The sequence below is a fragment of the Benincasa hispida genome, chromosome 11 (assembly GCF_027475165.1).
Source record: "Benincasa hispida cultivar pf3 chromosome 11, pf3_genome.v1.1, whole genome shotgun sequence".
Taxonomy (NCBI): Eukaryota; Viridiplantae; Streptophyta; class Magnoliopsida; order Cucurbitales; family Cucurbitaceae; genus Benincasa; species Benincasa hispida.
The window spans coordinates 44,113,574-44,130,457 of record NC_143488.1 but is presented as its reverse complement, the minus strand read 5'-3'; the positions used below and the strand labels follow the sequence as shown (position 1 = coordinate 44,130,457).

The 16,884-nt window shown below is 33.1% G+C and overlaps 2 protein-coding genes and 1 pseudogene across 2 annotated transcripts; 2 read left to right on the top strand and 1 right to left on the bottom strand.

Annotated features, from left to right (window-relative positions):
* The first annotated feature begins 1,917 nt into the window (after positions 1-1,917).
* LOC150032667 (uncharacterized) lies at positions 1,918-3,009 on the top strand. The gene is made up of 4 exons (XM_090306975.1): positions 1,918-2,044; positions 2,208-2,452; positions 2,549-2,722; positions 2,953-3,009. Exons 1-4 carry the CDS (start codon positions 1,918-1,920, stop codon positions 3,007-3,009), a joined length of 603 nt encoding a protein of 200 aa, XP_090163101.1.
* Positions 3,010-3,300: 291 nt separating this feature from the next.
* On the bottom strand, positions 3,301-7,796 carry LOC150032666 (uncharacterized; annotated as a pseudogene).
* Positions 7,797-12,430: 4,634 nt separating this feature from the next.
* Positions 12,431-13,988, top strand: LOC120090682 (uncharacterized). The gene is made up of 2 exons (XM_039048400.2): positions 12,431-12,852; positions 13,450-13,988. Exons 1-2 carry the CDS (start codon positions 12,532-12,534, stop codon positions 13,918-13,920), a joined length of 792 nt encoding a protein of 263 aa, XP_038904328.1. The 5' UTR covers positions 12,431-12,531; the 3' UTR covers positions 13,921-13,988.
* The last annotated feature ends 2,896 nt before the right edge of the window (positions 13,989-16,884 follow it).

Here is a 16,884-nt window from a genome sequence, read left to right as displayed (position 1 = left end):
TTCTACCCCTAATGTTAGAAAATTTATCTTATTAAAATGACAATCAACAAATCTTACAGTAAATACATCACCCATCAGGGGTTCAAGATATTTAATAATTGATAGGGAGTCATATCCAACATATATTCATAACCTCCTTTGAGGATCCATCTTAGTGTGTTGTGATAGAGATTGAAACATATACACCCAAAAATTCTCAGATGGGAAATATTTGGCTCCTGATCATAAGCTAATTGTAATGGTGAGTACTTGTGATAAGCTACTGGCCTAATGTTTACAAGTAAAGTTGCATGCAAAATAACACACTACAGGAATTCTGACTTCTCCCGACGTCACATTTCATCGGGAAAGTGTGAAAAATTTATCAGGAGAGGATCTTCCGACGCATAAACGGTCGTTGGGAGTTTAGTCGAGAGAAATCTATCGGGAGAGGATCTTCCGACGAACTTTTGAACAGTATTGGGAGTTAGGGGAGAACTCCTGACGCCTAGTCTACGGCGTCAGGAACTCCCCCTAACTCCCGACACCATGTAAGCGTCGGGAGTTCCCCCTAACTCCCGACGCCACATAGGCGTCCGGAGTTCCACCATAACTCCCGACGCCATTTTAGAGTGCGTCGGGGGATTCTATATGCGTGGGGAGTACTAAAATTTAATATATCGTTTGTAATTTTTTAAAATTTGATCTGAATTCTTGTAAAACATATTATACCAATAAAGATTCAATAAACGAAAATGAAGTCCATTTTATAACAAGTAAAAAATTACAATATCCAAATGAAGTCGATACTAGAAATTACAATATCTAAACGAAGTCGATAAACATTCATATCAGAAATACATAAAAGAAGTAAAATGAAAACAACATCTAGAACACTTCTCGAACACAACATCTTCAATAATTGCCCAGCTCATCTCCGAACAACATTCTACAATAAAACAAAAACATTGAAATGTTATATCGATAAACAATTCAAATTCACGTTCAAACTCCAATACGGGTGGTAATGAACATCCAAACGAGTAAACAATGATGACCAACACACATAAAACTCAAATTTGTCCCCAAAATGGTTTGAGGAATGAATATATGAAACTGGGTGTAACTTAGACTACAGTTAACTATTGCTCTTTGCATTAATAATTTACGTTTAAAAGGAAAATAAAGAGGTTCATCCCAATAAAATAACACTACTTTCTCCATATTTTGCTTCTAATCACAACAACGAAGACAATAAATGACAAAGTTGTTTCTTATTTCTTTGACAACAAACAGAGTTTTTTAGATACCAAATAAACCAAATGGCTAATAAGAGTAAAAACAAGTGAGAAAAAAAAAACAATTAAAACAATATGTGACGCCAAGAAAAATTTAAAAAGCTAATCAAATTGCATTGGCAAAAAAAAATGGTCATCCATACAAAAATTTTATAAATCAACTTTTGATCATCCTTACAAAAATCTCATAAAACAATATGTAATTTTAATTTTAGTTGTATATGTGTGTGGTATGTGTGTGGTATGTTGCATCATTATCAACCAAATCAGAGAAAGAGGCAAGGAGAGAGCAAGAGGCAATGAGAGAGAGAGAAAATGAATATGGCTGAAATAAAGGGGCAAATGAAAGTCTAAACTTTAAAGAATAGTATAGGAGAGAGCAAAAGGCAAGAAGAGAGCAAGAGGCAGGGAAAGAGCGAGATTCATGGACTGTGATTAGGCTTTTGAAAAATCAAGGCATGGTGGGATGCTTATTTAATTTGTATGAGAGTGTTGAAGCTTTAAATGACACATATTTACAACCAAATCAGAGTAAAGACACCCTTTTAAAGCCTAAAGTTTCACATTTCCACAAAATAGTGCAACTACATAGGCAAAAAGAAATGTGGGAGGATGGTTTGTGAAGGATGTGGTTACTTACATGGTGATGGATGATTTGACTGTGAAACCAATGTTCACCATTTCTAGTATTACTCTCCTGAACAAGTTTAATATTAAAGAAGTTGGTGCTTTAGTGGAGAAAGTCATTACTTTGGATGTTAATCAGGGTGTGAAGCTGCTGAGGGCATCTTTGCAATCCAAGAATTTCTTACAGATATCTAAACTTTAAAGAATAGTATAGGAGAGAGCAAGAGGCAGGGAGAGAGCGAGATTCGGGGAGAGAGCGAGATTCATGGAGAGAGCGAGACTCAAGGAGAGAGCGAGATTCAGGGAGAAAACGAGATTCATGGACTGTGATTAGGCTTTTGAAAAATCAAGGCATGGTGGGATGCTTATCTAATTTGTATGAGAGTGTTGAAGCTTTAAATGACACATATTTACAACCAAATCAGAGCAAAGACACCCTTTTGAAGCCTAAAGTTTCACTATCTGTCTCTACCTTGCTTTTGCCTAATATTGAATCTTCAGCTGATCAAATAAAGTTATACATGTGCTCTTATAGATGTGACTATAAAGTTTCTAGTAATCCTAAATATCTTTGTCCGAGTTGTTCGTATGTTATGAACCAAGTCTGTGAATTTGTGAATCCACCTAATAGTGCAACTACATAGGCAAAAAGAAATGTAGGAGGAGGGTTTGTGAAGGATGTGGTTACTTACATGGTGATGGATGATTTGACTGTGAAACCAATGTCCACCATTTCTAGTATTACTCTCCTAAACAAGTTTAATATCAAAGAAGTTGGTGGTTTGGTGGAGAAAGTCATAACTTTGGATGTTAACAGGGTGTGAAGCTACTGAGAGCATCTTTGCAATCCAAGACCGTTCTTACAGATGTCTAAACTTTAAAGAATAGTATAGGAGAGCACGAGAGGCAGGGAGAGCGAGATTCAGGGAGAGAGCGAGATTCAGGGACTGTGATTGGGCTTTTGAAACATCAAGGCATGGTAGGATGCTTATATAATTTGTATGAGAGTGTTGAAGCTTTAAATGATACATATTTACAACAGAATTAGGGTGTGAAGCTGCTGAGGGCATCTTTGCAATCCAAGATTGTTCTTACAGATGTCTAAACTTTAAAAAATAGTATAGGAGAAAGTGAGAGGTAGGGAGAGAGCGAGAGGCAGGGAGAGAGCGAGATTCAGGGAGAGAGCGAGATACAGTTGAATAAAAAGTCAAAAAAAGAGGCAAGGAGAGAGCCAACAAAAAACACATCAAAATCCAGTTGTTTGGCTAGCATAACTGTAGGATAGCCAACAATTCTTTAATTATCATAAAGTTACTTGATGGGTCTCCTCTATGTGATCGTACCATAACTGTAGGATAGTAACATATTAGACAACTAAATAATGTAGTAATCATGCCTAATTTGATGGGTCTCCTCTATGTGATCGTACCATGTCTTCAATCATCTTTTTCATTTCTTCTATTTGTCTTGCATGATCCTCTTGCATTCTTTTCTGAATGTTTTCAAGTTCCTTAATCCTCGACTGAGACTGTTGGAAATTGAATCTCAATTCATCCATTCCCCCCTTTGTTCCTTGAGTAGATGACGAGCTTGATGAGATGGTACTTCTTCTTGACTTAAGCTTAGGGCCCCAACTTAGACCTTTTGAATATCCAGGTCGTCTACCCAAAACCGTCTCACATATTTCATCCCCTGTTAGTGGTTGAGAACCTTCTACAGTGGTGCTGGATTTTAATTCCAACATTTGATGCTAGACATAATAATTAAATAGGTAAAAATGAGAGACTAAAGTTAAAAGTGAAAAAAAAACACGACGATAAAGAAAAAAATGTTACATGTGCACTTTTAGCTGCCTCGTTCACAAACTTGCTACCTTTAGAGTGTGTTTCCCTAAATAGGTCAACACGTCCTATTTCTCGACCCTCCTTTGCCTGCAACTCTGCCTGAATTTGCAGGAATGACTTCGATCCACCTACGTGGTCGAATGATAATTTCTCTCTATTCTTCCTGTTCGTCACAGACATTTCTTACATTTGAAGAAAAAAAATATGTCAATAGTTTGATGTATTAGTAAATGCAACAAATGATACACGCCATAAATATTGTACCTAAAATGCTTCACTCTCGAAGCCGTCACATAAAAAGTACCAATCTTCTGGCCTATTTTTAAGCCAACTAGGCAAACTGGCACGTGCTTGCTGAGGATCTCCACATTTTCTGTAATGTCTGTGCAAATCTGCTCTAAATTCTTTGAACGAGTTTTACATTTGATGTTCTATAAAACGGTTAAGTCGTTGACTGGACAGATCAAGTTCGAAATGAGCCTACAAAAGAGGGAAGGAAGAATTAGCATAGATGATGTTCATGAGTGTAAAAGAATAAACTTATAATTACTTACCAATAATTGAATTTTAGCCAATTCTATGAACTCGTTTGGAACCTCATCAAAAGGACAACAACGTACTGGAAATGCAGATCTCACGGTGACGCCTATTGCATTACTAAATCATACTGAATGTTGAGATATCGGTTTCGTCTCCCCCTCATTTATCACGATTGGAATTCTCCCATGTTTTTGGACATATTTTTCCAACTCGATGTTCCGCGAATGCTCTCGTTTCTTCCGATTGGATGCTAAGTCACTATCTGAAGAATAAAAAATTTAAAACAGTTTATGATGTATTTCAGTTAACAGAATATATTTCAAAATATACTAACCTGAAACCACAGAAGATACCGTGTTGCCAAGATATAACTCCTGGAATTCTTCATCAGCCTCCCGTTGCCTATTAGGGGTTGACATCGTATCTATACAAACACAAAAAAAAAGAAAACAATATTAAATTAACAATAAATACGTGTAAGCTAGAGAAAAAGAGAATTGAATAGATACATCATTACTTATCATCGTAATCTAATTCAAATTATTCATCAGCATTTGAACTGTTATTGGGAGATAATTGTTCTTCATCATCATCGTTTATGAAGTCATGATCGCCATGTACAGTAATTGGTCTTTCCTCAACTGTAGGATCAACGTCAACTCTGCATAAAGTAACCTCCTCAATGGTTTCATCCACTCGGACGCCACCAAAAATTTCTAGTAAATCTAGTTGTGCGTTTTCAACATCATCCACTTCCGGTACATCCCATATTTGTTTATTTTGGATTACTTGAACAACTTTCCAATTGCTACCATGTTTGATGTCATCAATGTAAAAGACTTGTTGTGCTTGGATAACAAAGATGAAAGGCTTGTCGACATACCAAAAGTGTGATGTATTGATCGATTTGTATCCTAAATCCACATGTGTTCTATTACTTTTGTTGTTATATGTGTCAAACCATCTACACTTTAACAAGAAAACACGTCTTTTGTTCACATATTGGAAATCTAATACTTCGTCTACAACACTGTAGAAATTGTTATCCACACTTGTATTCTCACTGATCTCCCCGGCCACTAGGACTCCATTATTTTGTGTAGCTCGACGATTATCACGCTCTATAGTGTGAAAACGTACCCCATTAACAATGCATCCATTATAAGAGCGCACCTCAGACGAAGGTCCCATTGCAAGTGAAAAGAAATCATTGGAGATATCTTCTCTCTCGTGCCGTTGTAGAACCTGATAATTACTTATACATTAAAAATGAATACGAAAAATGAATCATCCCTCAACTGTTGCCTACAAAATGACTATGTATACCTGAGATTTGGACCAATCGGGATATTTACATTGATGTTTTATATATAAGTCAGAGGTGCTTTGAGATTCACGACGAATTAACCTCAAATGTTGCCTACAAAATTGATTATTTAAATGTTATATCAAAGGAGATACCCTAGAATTTAGAAAAGGAAAAATTTTGAAACGTACTTGCGATAGTCTATTATTTCTGTACAATTGTAGCAAATGTACCAATGTGCAATACGTTTTTCCTCCGTTGATAGCGTCCGTAAAGTTGACACCCCTAATGGTCGTACCCTCTGCCTAAATAATTCAAATTCACCAAATATCTCGTGATCGGTAATGTTATCATCATTTTGTTTATCTCTATTGAATTTCGTTTCAATCCCACTTAGATATCGCGAGCAGAAAATCCATGATTCATTCATTGCATATGCTTTCGCTATAGACCCCTTGGGACGTGCTTTGTTCCGTATAAATTATTTTAATGTTCGTAAACTTCTTTCAATAGGATACATCCAACTATAACTAACTGGATCCACCACTTTGGTTTCATATGGTAGATGAACTGCAAGGTGTACCATTACATCGAAAAAGGCAGGTGGGAATATTCTCTCCAATTTACAAAGTATGACTATGATGTCTGCTTGTAGTCTGTTTGAATCACTTACACATATTGTCTCTGCACATAAGTCGCGAAAGAATGTACAAACTCAACAATAGCAGTGGATACGTTCTTCGGTAGGTATGCTCGAATACCAATAGGGAGTAGTCTGTGAAGCAACACATGATAGTCGTGTGTTTTCAACCCCGATATTTTTCCATCTTTGTCATTGACACATCGTGATATGTTAGATACGAATCCATCAGGGAATTTATTGATTTCAAATACTTACAAAACGAAATCCATTCACTATTTGTTAATGTGTATGTTGCATGTGGTTTTACAAATCTGTTCTCGACCTATATCAAGTGTAGATCCTTTCTTATCTTCAAATCTTGTAAGTCTAATCGAGCGTTCGTTGTATCATTTGTCTTTCCTTCAATATTTAACAATGTGCCCACCAAATTATCGCATATGTTTTTTTCAATATGCATTACATTCAATTTATGTCGTAACAATAGTCTAGACCAATATGGAAGTTGGAAAAAAAATACTTTTTTTAGTCCAGTTTAGAATTCGCTTTTTTTTTTTTTATCTTACTTCGATGGATGTTTGCTAAGCACAGAAAATTTTAGCGTATTTATTTGTTGTTATATCTCTTCTCCATTCATTACGACTGGTGGAGGTCTACGTTCAACTTTTCCATCATGTTATCTACTTCGACGCCAACTATGATTCTCCGGAAGATAACGTCGATGTCCCATAAATGATATTTTCCCTCTTATCCCGAAGGACGAGTTATCTTCTTTGCATATTGGACATGCATGATACCTTTTGTACTCCACCCAGATAAGTCACCGTGCGCAAGGAAGTCATTAATCATCCATAATAAGGTAGCATATAGTTGAAAAAACTCACCAGCAACAGAATCATAAGTTCGCACACCAATTGTCCACAACTCTTTCAACTTTTTAATCAACGGTTGCAAGTAAACATCAATTTCCTTTCCAGGAGATTTTGGACCAGGTATGAGCAAAGATATGAAGAAGTTTGTTTCCTTCATGCATTTCCAAGGGGGTAAATTATAAGGAATTATCACCACAAGCCACATATTATAAGAAGTGCTCATATTTCCAAACGAATTGAAGCCATCTGAAGCTAATCCCAAACGAACATTTCGAGGATCTAAAGCGAAATGAGGGAATTCACGATCAAAATGTTTCCACCCTTTTGCATCAGCTGGATGTCGCAATACATCATCCATTTCAACTCTCTTATCTTTATGCCATTTTATGTCAGAAGCGTCTCCTTTTGATGCAAACAATCGTTTTAATCTTGGTATCAATGGAAAATGATGCAATACTTTATGTGGTATTTTTTTACCCTTGCCAACATTAACTTTGTACTGAGACTCACCACAAATAGGGCATTGTTGCAAATCTGCAAACTCTTTCCAATATAATACACAATCATATTTGACGCATGAATAGACTCATAACCTAGGCCTAAATCACGCAATTTTCACTTGGCTTCATAAAAGGAAGTAGGTATAGAGGTGCCAGCTGGAAATGCTGCTTTTAACAATTCCAGCAACATGTCAAACGATTTGTTACTCCAACCATTCAGAACTTTGATATGCATCAACTTCACTAAAATGTTTAAAGACGAAAATTGCGAACACCCAGGGTATAATTCATTACGTGCTTCGGTCATTAAATCCTCGAATAAGTTCATGGTATCTCTTTCTTAACCATTAAAGGACATTCATTATTCTCAATCCTTCCTTCATTTGCATTTTTGTTTTCAATTAGAACTTGTAAATCGTTTATAAGATTCAACATCTCATTTTCTTCAACAGCATTACTCTCTATACTATCTACTTCAACATCTTGTATTGAATGACTTGTATGACTTCTAGATAAGTTTACTGGCTCTCTATGATATACCCATTCACAATATGAGGGAGATATTCCATATGTTAATAAATGTCGTTCCACAATATCTATCTTTTCCCAAATTGAATTCATATAATTCTTGCATGAACATCTTATTCGTCTGGAATCATTTACATGAAACCTTGCCATATCTAAGAACTGTGATACTTCTTCTCTATACTCCACTGATAACTTATTCCTTAGTTTAATCTATTCTTTATTCATCCTTAAAAATAAATATTTTTTGACCAACTTGTAATCCAAAACAATAACCTGGATTAGAGGACAAAGTACAAAGTATTATTAAGCATTGAGTTCCATAATTTTCATTTCTTAAGGCAAAATAAACACATAGGTCCCTAGACTGCTTAAATTGTCTTAACAACTTTCAAATGTTTTATTTAGTACGTCTCCAAGCTTTCAATTTTGTGTCTAATATAGGTCTTTCATCTATTCAACATCTTCTAAAATTTACAAGCCTATTGGACACAAAATTTAAAGTTCAATTTTCTATTAGACACAAAATTTAGTTTTATGTCTAGTAGATTCTTTAAACTTTTTTAAAATATTAAATGTGTTAAGTACAATATTTTTAAAAAGTAGGGAAGAAGAAGGGGTCTGGTTTAAACCATAATTTTGAGGGAGTGATAATCCACCAATTCATATTAATCCACCAAATTGCAGAAATTGTAACATATATTATAGTAAATTAAGTAATCCATGACCTTAAGAATTAAAAGGAAAAAAAACTGAATTCACAATAACATCCACAATCCATAATTCATAATTCACATTAGATTACCAACATGCTAGAAATTAAACATTAGCAACATTAATTACCAACATTAGTAACATGCTAAAAATTAAATATTACCAACATTAGTAACATGCTAAAAATTAAACATTACCAAAATTACCAACATGCTAAAAATTAAAAACAATGGCTTAAATTAAGATACAAAATAAGAGAAAATAAATGAAATGGATGTGCACAAACCTTGAATTTTCAAGCAATGAAGGGGGAAGGTGGCGGCGAACGGCGATGTGAAGGGGGAAGGACAGGCGGCAGTGCAGGCGTGAAGAGGGGCGGCAACAGGGGGGAGTGGCGGGGGCGTGAAGGGAAGAAGGAAAATAGGGTGGCGGGTGTGAAGGGGGGTGGTAGAGGAGGGGGTTAGGGTTTTTTGAGAGGGAAAGAGAAAAAATTTTGAGGGAGTGGAGAAGAAGAAGGGGTCTGGTTTAAACCAGACCCCTCTCCCGATGCCGCCCGACGAGCGGCAGAATATCCATCGGGAGTTCTAAGGGAACTCCCGACGGTTAACACCCAGCGTTGAGAGTTTCTGGGGAACTCCCGACGAACCTTTATTTCTTCGGGAGAGACTTAACTCCCGACACATTAAAACGGCATCGGGAGTTCCCGTTTTTCTTGTAGTGACATGTCCCCATACAGATTAAGAAAGCTTAGCTCTCATAAGTAATGATCTTGCAATAAATTACAAATGTTTTATAAATAATTTTGCTAAACCATTTTGTATATGAACATGATATACATGATGTTCAACACCTATTCCAATTGACAAACAATAATTATCAAAAGTTTGGGATGTAAATTCACCAACATTATCAAGACGAATGGTCTTAATTGTATAATCAGGAAATTGTGCTCTTAATTTAATTATTTGAGCAAGTAATCTTGCAAATGCAAGATTTTGACTTGAAAATAAAAACACGTGTGACCATCTACTGGATGCCTCTATTAATAACGTAAAATATATAAATGGTTCACTTGGTGGGTTATATCACATGAATTCGTTCTAAAAATGTAGGTGATTCAGTCCTCACTTTAGCTAGTAGAGATAATATATAGATATTCATAAGATAAAGCAGACAAATTTTCCAATACACGTTTTTCATTTGAGACATAGAGATAATATATAGATATTCCACCTTATTCTTACTATCAGTCTCCATATGATAACCCTTGCAACGTATATCTTTAAAACTTAGAAGATTTCTCTAGGCAAAATAATATTTACTTTTCCAAAACCTTCAATCAAGTTTGCAGAACTTGATATTGTATTTACTTTTGTTTTATACATTGTCAATTTGAAAAAATATCTTTTTATTTGTAAGTATTGTGTGTGTAGTTGCACTATCTGCCAGACATAGATCTTCTTTGCTCATTTTTTAAACACCCAACATATGAAAATGATCCATGTTTCTTTATTAAAAGAACATAATTACAATAAGAAAAAAAAATACTTAAAATATACAAAAGTTACTAAAAATACATGAAGAAAGATAAAAGAAAACAACAACATTAAGTCTAGATATTCTCAAAATCAAAAGAAAACTTGATGTTTCATCAATTGCGCCAATCTTCTCTTTAGGAGATTCAAAAAAGTCCACCACATCCAAATTTATCATATGGAATGAGTCATATATATCATTATCTTGGTATGCAAAATTTGTTTCCACATTTTTTCCTTTTTCCTTCAGGGAGGCTTGATAGATAAGTGTTTTGACCTACGATAGGTACGTGACCAAAGCCCAGTCATTCTGCATCGAAGCATTTATATTCAACACTTTTTGAACTCGTATTTTGTGGAGCTTTTCCTTTGTGATCATTATTTCGTGTGGTTCTTTTGAAATTTGAATGATTCACGACCACCACAAAAATAATTATTATTTCTTCCTTTACCACAATTCACAATTTTAACCGTGACCACGACCTCGACCATGATTATTATTAAAATTCACAGCATTCACTTCAGAGAATGGTGTCATTCTGGTTAGTCGAGATTCATGATTTTTCATCAATAACTCATGACTGTGTCCGGCCACGAGAAGAAATGAAATTAATTTATAATACTGTTTAAAACCTTTCTCTCGATATTGCTGCTGTAGGAGCATATTCGAGATATGAAATGTAGAAAACATCTTCTCTAACATATCAACATCAGTAATTTTTTCTCCACATAACAATAATTTTGAACTGATTTTAAATAAAGCAGAATTGTAATCACTTACTGATTTAAAATTTTGTAGCCTCCAATGCATCCACGCATAATGGATTTTAGGAAGAATAACTGTCTTTTGATGATCATATCTTTCTTTTAAAATTTTCCACAAGATACGAGGATCTTTTATTAGAAGATACTCCATTTTTAATCTCTTGTGGAGATGATGACGAAGGAAAATCATAGCTTTTGCTTTGTTCTGGTTGGATGTCGTATTTCCTTCTTTAATTATTTCTCCCATAGTTCATAACATCTAGGTAAATTTCGACATCGAGCACCCATGACAAAATAATTATTTCCATTAATGTCAAGGGCTACAAATTCTAATTTCTTAAGGTTTGTCATGGCAACATTATCACAAAATATTGTATTTATATTAGAAATTTAATATGTACTAAATATGAGGATATGAAAATTTCAACCTTTAATCATAAGAGAATTAGGCTTTTAATCATAAGAGAATTAGTATATGTCTGAGTTATATTTTTATATTATGGTTTTATGTTATTAGTTTTATTCTAAATGATAACATGCAATCACATATTTAACAAGAGTTCAATCTAACCACTAAGGGTGCATTTGGGACAAGGATTATCCTAAAACTATAATAATCATTTTTTTGCTACAGTAAATATTATTTTGTAATCCCCAATTAATTACAATTAACACTATTTTAAAATTCTCATTTCCTACAGTATTTACTAGTTGTTGCAGTTTTTACTATTTTACATTTATCATTTCTTCATTCTTTGTTATATTGTTTACTATTTTCTTCTTAAACTAAAATAGTTTTACACCTCAAACATATATTATTATAACCCAAACTATTATATACGTCACAAACACAAATTATTATAACCCAACTATAATAACCAATTTTTTGGCCCAAACACACTCATCTTTGTGTTAATGTTATGTAATCTGTGTTGCACCCAATCGATTATAAAGGATATATAATATATATATATATATGTATGTATATATCACGTGATAACTTGTAGTTGAATTCTTAAATAGATTGGAAAAAAAAATAGATGCATCCCAAATACATCTAAATACGTTTCATATATACATGCATACAAAAAAAATAAAGTGGATCGGACCAAGTCTCAGTCAACTCATCATCAAAAACAGTGGACGTGGCATCCACTTTATGATTGCAAGATTATTCCATAACAACAACTTATAAATTTATAAACATTTCATTATATTTGTCTCATCTAATGTTATATATTTTATACACTCAATCAAATTCTTTATCTTCTCAAACCCAAAAGATTTTCTTATAAAACAAAACCAAGCTTTTTCCGTTCATTTATCCCCTTCTTTGTTCTTTGTCTCCAATTCCAACAACAATAAAAAACTGTCCTAAAGGCCGCCATGGAAATTCTAAGCCCTTCCTTTTTGTTTCATCTCTTTGCCATCAACCTTCTTGGCCTCTTGCTTCCCCTTTCGTTCCTCCTCCTCGCTCGTCTCTCTTCTGTCCTATATCTCATCGGCCTGCTACCGTTGTCGTCGCCTTTGTTGCTCTCTCTTATTCTCTATGTAAACTCTCCTCTTCTTTTCCTTCTCGTTTCTTTTGTCATTGTCTCCACTCTTTTCCACTCTCTCACTGGAAAATCTGCTCTCCCAACCAAACTCCCTGGTCCCGTCTCCCAACCACGTCTTTACACTGCATGGATTTTTCTATGCACTCTTCAGGTATGTTAAAATGATAATTAACTTAAAAGTGTAAGTTGATAGGTTATTATAATAATTTTCTTCGTTTGAGCTTATAAAGTTACAGAGTGGAGATTAGTTAATGAGCAGTGATTAACTGCAGCGTAAGCTACACTTAATCTCATCATCTCCTTTCTTTTACACATAATTTTTTTTAAAAGATTTCTACATGATAATTTTTTATTAGATAATTGATTGGGTTGTACAATGATAGATGTAGCTCAGACAATATTTCAGTAGTTTCCTACTTGAATTAGTTAAGCTTACAATAAATTTAAATCTAAAAACTTGAATAATGGATGTAACATGTATCTTAACTTGCATTTCTTCGGGTTTTTTAATCACGTTATTGTTAATAGAACTTTCTTAGCTAGTCAGAAACGTTTGTGGTTAGCTACAATGATATGATTTTAAATGAGATTCAAAATTTGAGTCTCTCAACTTTGTAGAGATATTAAATATTAATTATAATTTATAACATTGATGAAGTTGAAAATTTAGAATAAGGAAATTGACTTTTCAGAAAGCATGATGTATCAAATTACAATCATTTATTCATATTCTTAACAACAACGACAGGTATGTGTCGGTGTCGGGATCGAGGGGAGCTTATCAAGCGGCCTGAACCACGCGGCAGCCGGCCACATCGAGGGCGGCCTGTGGAGGAGGCTGTTGTTTTTCTTTGGACTTCATGAGGCGGTGGTGCACTGGACGAGGGCGGTGGTGAAGCCGGTGGTGGATGACACCGTATTTGGGGAGTCTAGGAAAGAGAAGTGGTTTGAGACGGCAGCTACAGCGGTGAGTTTGGGCGGGCTGTGGTGGTGGCGGTTGAGAGATGAGGCGGAGGCGCTAGTGGTTGTGGCGGAAAGCAAGTGGTTGACGTCGGCGGAATTGGGTCCGGCAGACATTTCCGGCTGGTGTTTGTATTACATTACGGTGGCCATTGGAATTGCTAAGATTGTTAGGTTTGTTGCTTGGTTTGGTGGGATTTTTGTCTCTACAAAACATTCTAAAAAGCCCCATGAGGTTGGTGTTGAGAATCATGTTTGAATTTTTTGTAATTAATTTTACAATTTGGTTGGTCGTAAATGGTAATTGGTAGTGATTTTATTTTTTTCTCTCTCATTGCAACTTGTTATTCTTTTTTTTTTTTAAATTAAGTTAGTTGGAGTATCGAGTTTTGAACTTGAATTAAGTTTGAGTTAGATAAATTGTTTTTCAACTTTTTTAATCAACTTTTTTTTAATATGATTATAGGGTGGGTATTGAATAATCTTCGACTTCTAGGAATGGAAGTTATGTCAATACTATTGAGTCAAATACAATTTCAATTTTCAATTGTTAACGGGCGTTAGATGACTAATTTTTTCCCTCATTCTTCCTCCCCATTTCTTCTTTTCTTTTCATTTTTCCTATTCATTTCTGAACCTTTCTCATTCTCTCTTCTTCCTCGTTTCTCTCCTCCAATTTATAACACCTTAATCCATTGATTTATGTTTGTATAATTATTTTATGGATAGAATTTGGTAACTAATATGGACACTTTCAAGGAATAAAAAAACAAAGTATTTTAGGAATGAAAAGAAGTTGAAAACCATTCCTAATCTTATTATTGATATTGGATTTTGGTAAATATATTTTCACCCATATATATTTTATAATTTGGTTGTTAATTCTATCTGTATATGATTAAATTTTTGTGTTCGTTGTTTTGACCCTTATTTTATTTTATTTTATTTTTAGACTTGTTCAAAAAAGAATAATGTGATTTAATTAATCGAGTCAGACATAAAATAATAATTAGTTTGAATCCATTTGGTAGCTGCCAGTTGATATATTCGTTTTCATGGGGGAGACTAAAGTTGCTTCTTCTTCTTATTATTATTATTATTATTTATTGTTGTTATTATTATTTAAAGAAAAATGTGTTATGCAAATATCATATAAAACTTGGATAAATAGCAATTTTTGAAAAATCTTGCATATTTTGTATCAAATAAAACTTGGACAAATATCATATAAAACTTGCATATTTTGTATAATTTAAGTAGCATCATGTAAATAATGACATAAAAATATATGCATTAATCAAATAGAAACAATATAAGATCAAATGAATACGCTTTAAAAATAAAACTCATTTATTATTTTTTATTTTTAGTGCAATGGAGCCTTTAGGCCTAACTCATAATTTTAAATTCATATAATTATAATTTTAAACGTATTTAAATGTAATATGTAGATTAAGTAATACTTTTTACAAAATTAGTTTTAAGAAACCTTGATAAGATTAATTACCTACGTATATATAAGCAAACATTGAAACTATAAATATTTATCAACTTTTTTTAAAATAGGACTAAGTTTGACAGTATTAGTGTATAACTAATTTTACTAAAATAATCTATTAAGAAAACTTTTGTATATTTATATATATATATATACAAATGTGAGAACATGTAAAATAAAGTTAAAGTTTTTTTTTTCTTTAACTGGTTTCAACTATCCTAAAAATTAAAATAGTATATACATGTGTGTGTTGAAAAATTAGAAAGTAAAGATTAAAAGAATAACATTATATCTTGTAAACATTTTCACAAAATTGAAAAATAATATAATACCTAAACGAAACTGAAGTAGTAGAAAAATGTCTTTGTCAATCTCATCAAAGGGCCTGAAGTCCAAAGATCTGCCCAAACCCAACCTAGCTTCTATCTAAACTTAGTCAAAAATCAACTTTTGATTGGTCCAATCCAACCCAACTAATTTATTCATTAGATTAGATATGGATAACCATTTTGAAACTCAGACATATCTATTAGTAATAATTTGATTGATCCATCGAGCCAACACAATAGAATAAAATTCGAATATTATTTTCTAAATATATATAGATATATGAGTTAACATAAAAAAAAATTATTGTTTAGAAACTAACCATTTTTTTAAAGTAAACTAGAGACTAAATAAACCTTTATAACATCTAAAACTAATAAAAATGCATAATAAATTTAATGAAAATAAAAATTTAATAAATTTTAATAATATTTCATAAAGAAGGTATAAAATATGAATATATTTATTTATAAATAATTAAATAACTAATATTCAATGTGGTAATCAAGTGGGCCAACTCAAGTCTAACCTAAGCTCACTCCAAACATTGATCCAATGAGTTAATTCAAAAAAATTGGGTCATTGACTTGACTATTGAAGATTAGGATGACCCTATCCAAGTTTTTAATGTCAAATCGGGCTGACCCATTGTTGAGGGTGAATGTTAAGGGTGCATTCGGGAGTCTAACATAATAAAACAAATTAAAGACCCCTATATTTATTTATAAAACCTAACTATTTGGGAGTATGTGCCTTCATTCAACGTAGAACTACCCCAACAATATGATTAGAGATGTTTAGGGGCGTATGCCCCATTTCGTTCTCTATGCCTGTAAAAAAATCTTCGTTTAATTACACAAGAAGTGGAGTGAGTATTTCCCATTTAGTATTTTTAGATAAAAAAAATATCTTAAACACCTATATCTTCGTTGTCTCCGTCTCATCAGATCATTGATCTCCTTTACCTATCACCCATCGCTAACCACTTTCTTCATTACTACATTGTCATCTCTTTGTGGTCACCAACTTCTTTGTTGTCAATTCCATTAAATAACTATAACTTTAATAACAATGATTAAATTGTTACAACCATTTCTAATTTAAAAAAATTAAATTGTTACCTATAAATATTAAAGAAATTATGAGGAATAACTATAATAATTATAATAATAATAATAATAATAATAATAATAATAATAAAATACAAGATAATGAGAAATAGTCCAATTGAGAGTGTCCTTGCAAAAATACCTCACAAATTTATATGATAAGAGAGTGAAGAAATTTCTTTCCTTTATATCCTAGTATATTCGTGTATTTACAATCAAATTAATCCAATCAAAAAAGGATTTTTAAAAAAAAAAAAAAAAAAAAAAAACCCAAATATTATATTTTGTA

Bases quoted from the DNA above. Each gene is read 5' to 3' on its own strand.
- LOC150032667 (XM_090306975.1), top strand. From the start codon at position 1,918: ATGGTGATGGATGATTTGACTGTGAAACCAATGTTCACCATTTCTAGT. The intron at 2,453-2,548 runs GTTTCTAGTAAT...GCAACTACATAG, and splicing joins CTTATAGATGTGACTATAAA to GCAAAAAGAAATGTAGGAGG. The intron at 2,723-2,952 runs GTGTGAAGCTAC...CAACAGAATTAG, and splicing joins TAACTTTGGATGTTAACAGG to GGTGTGAAGCTGCTGAGGGC.
- LOC120090682 (XM_039048400.2), top strand. From the start codon at position 12,532: ATGGAAATTCTAAGCCCTTCCTTTTTGTTTCATCTCTTTGCCATCAAC. The intron at 12,853-13,449 runs GTATGTTAAAAT...CAACAACGACAG, and splicing joins TTTTTCTATGCACTCTTCAG to GTATGTGTCGGTGTCGGGAT.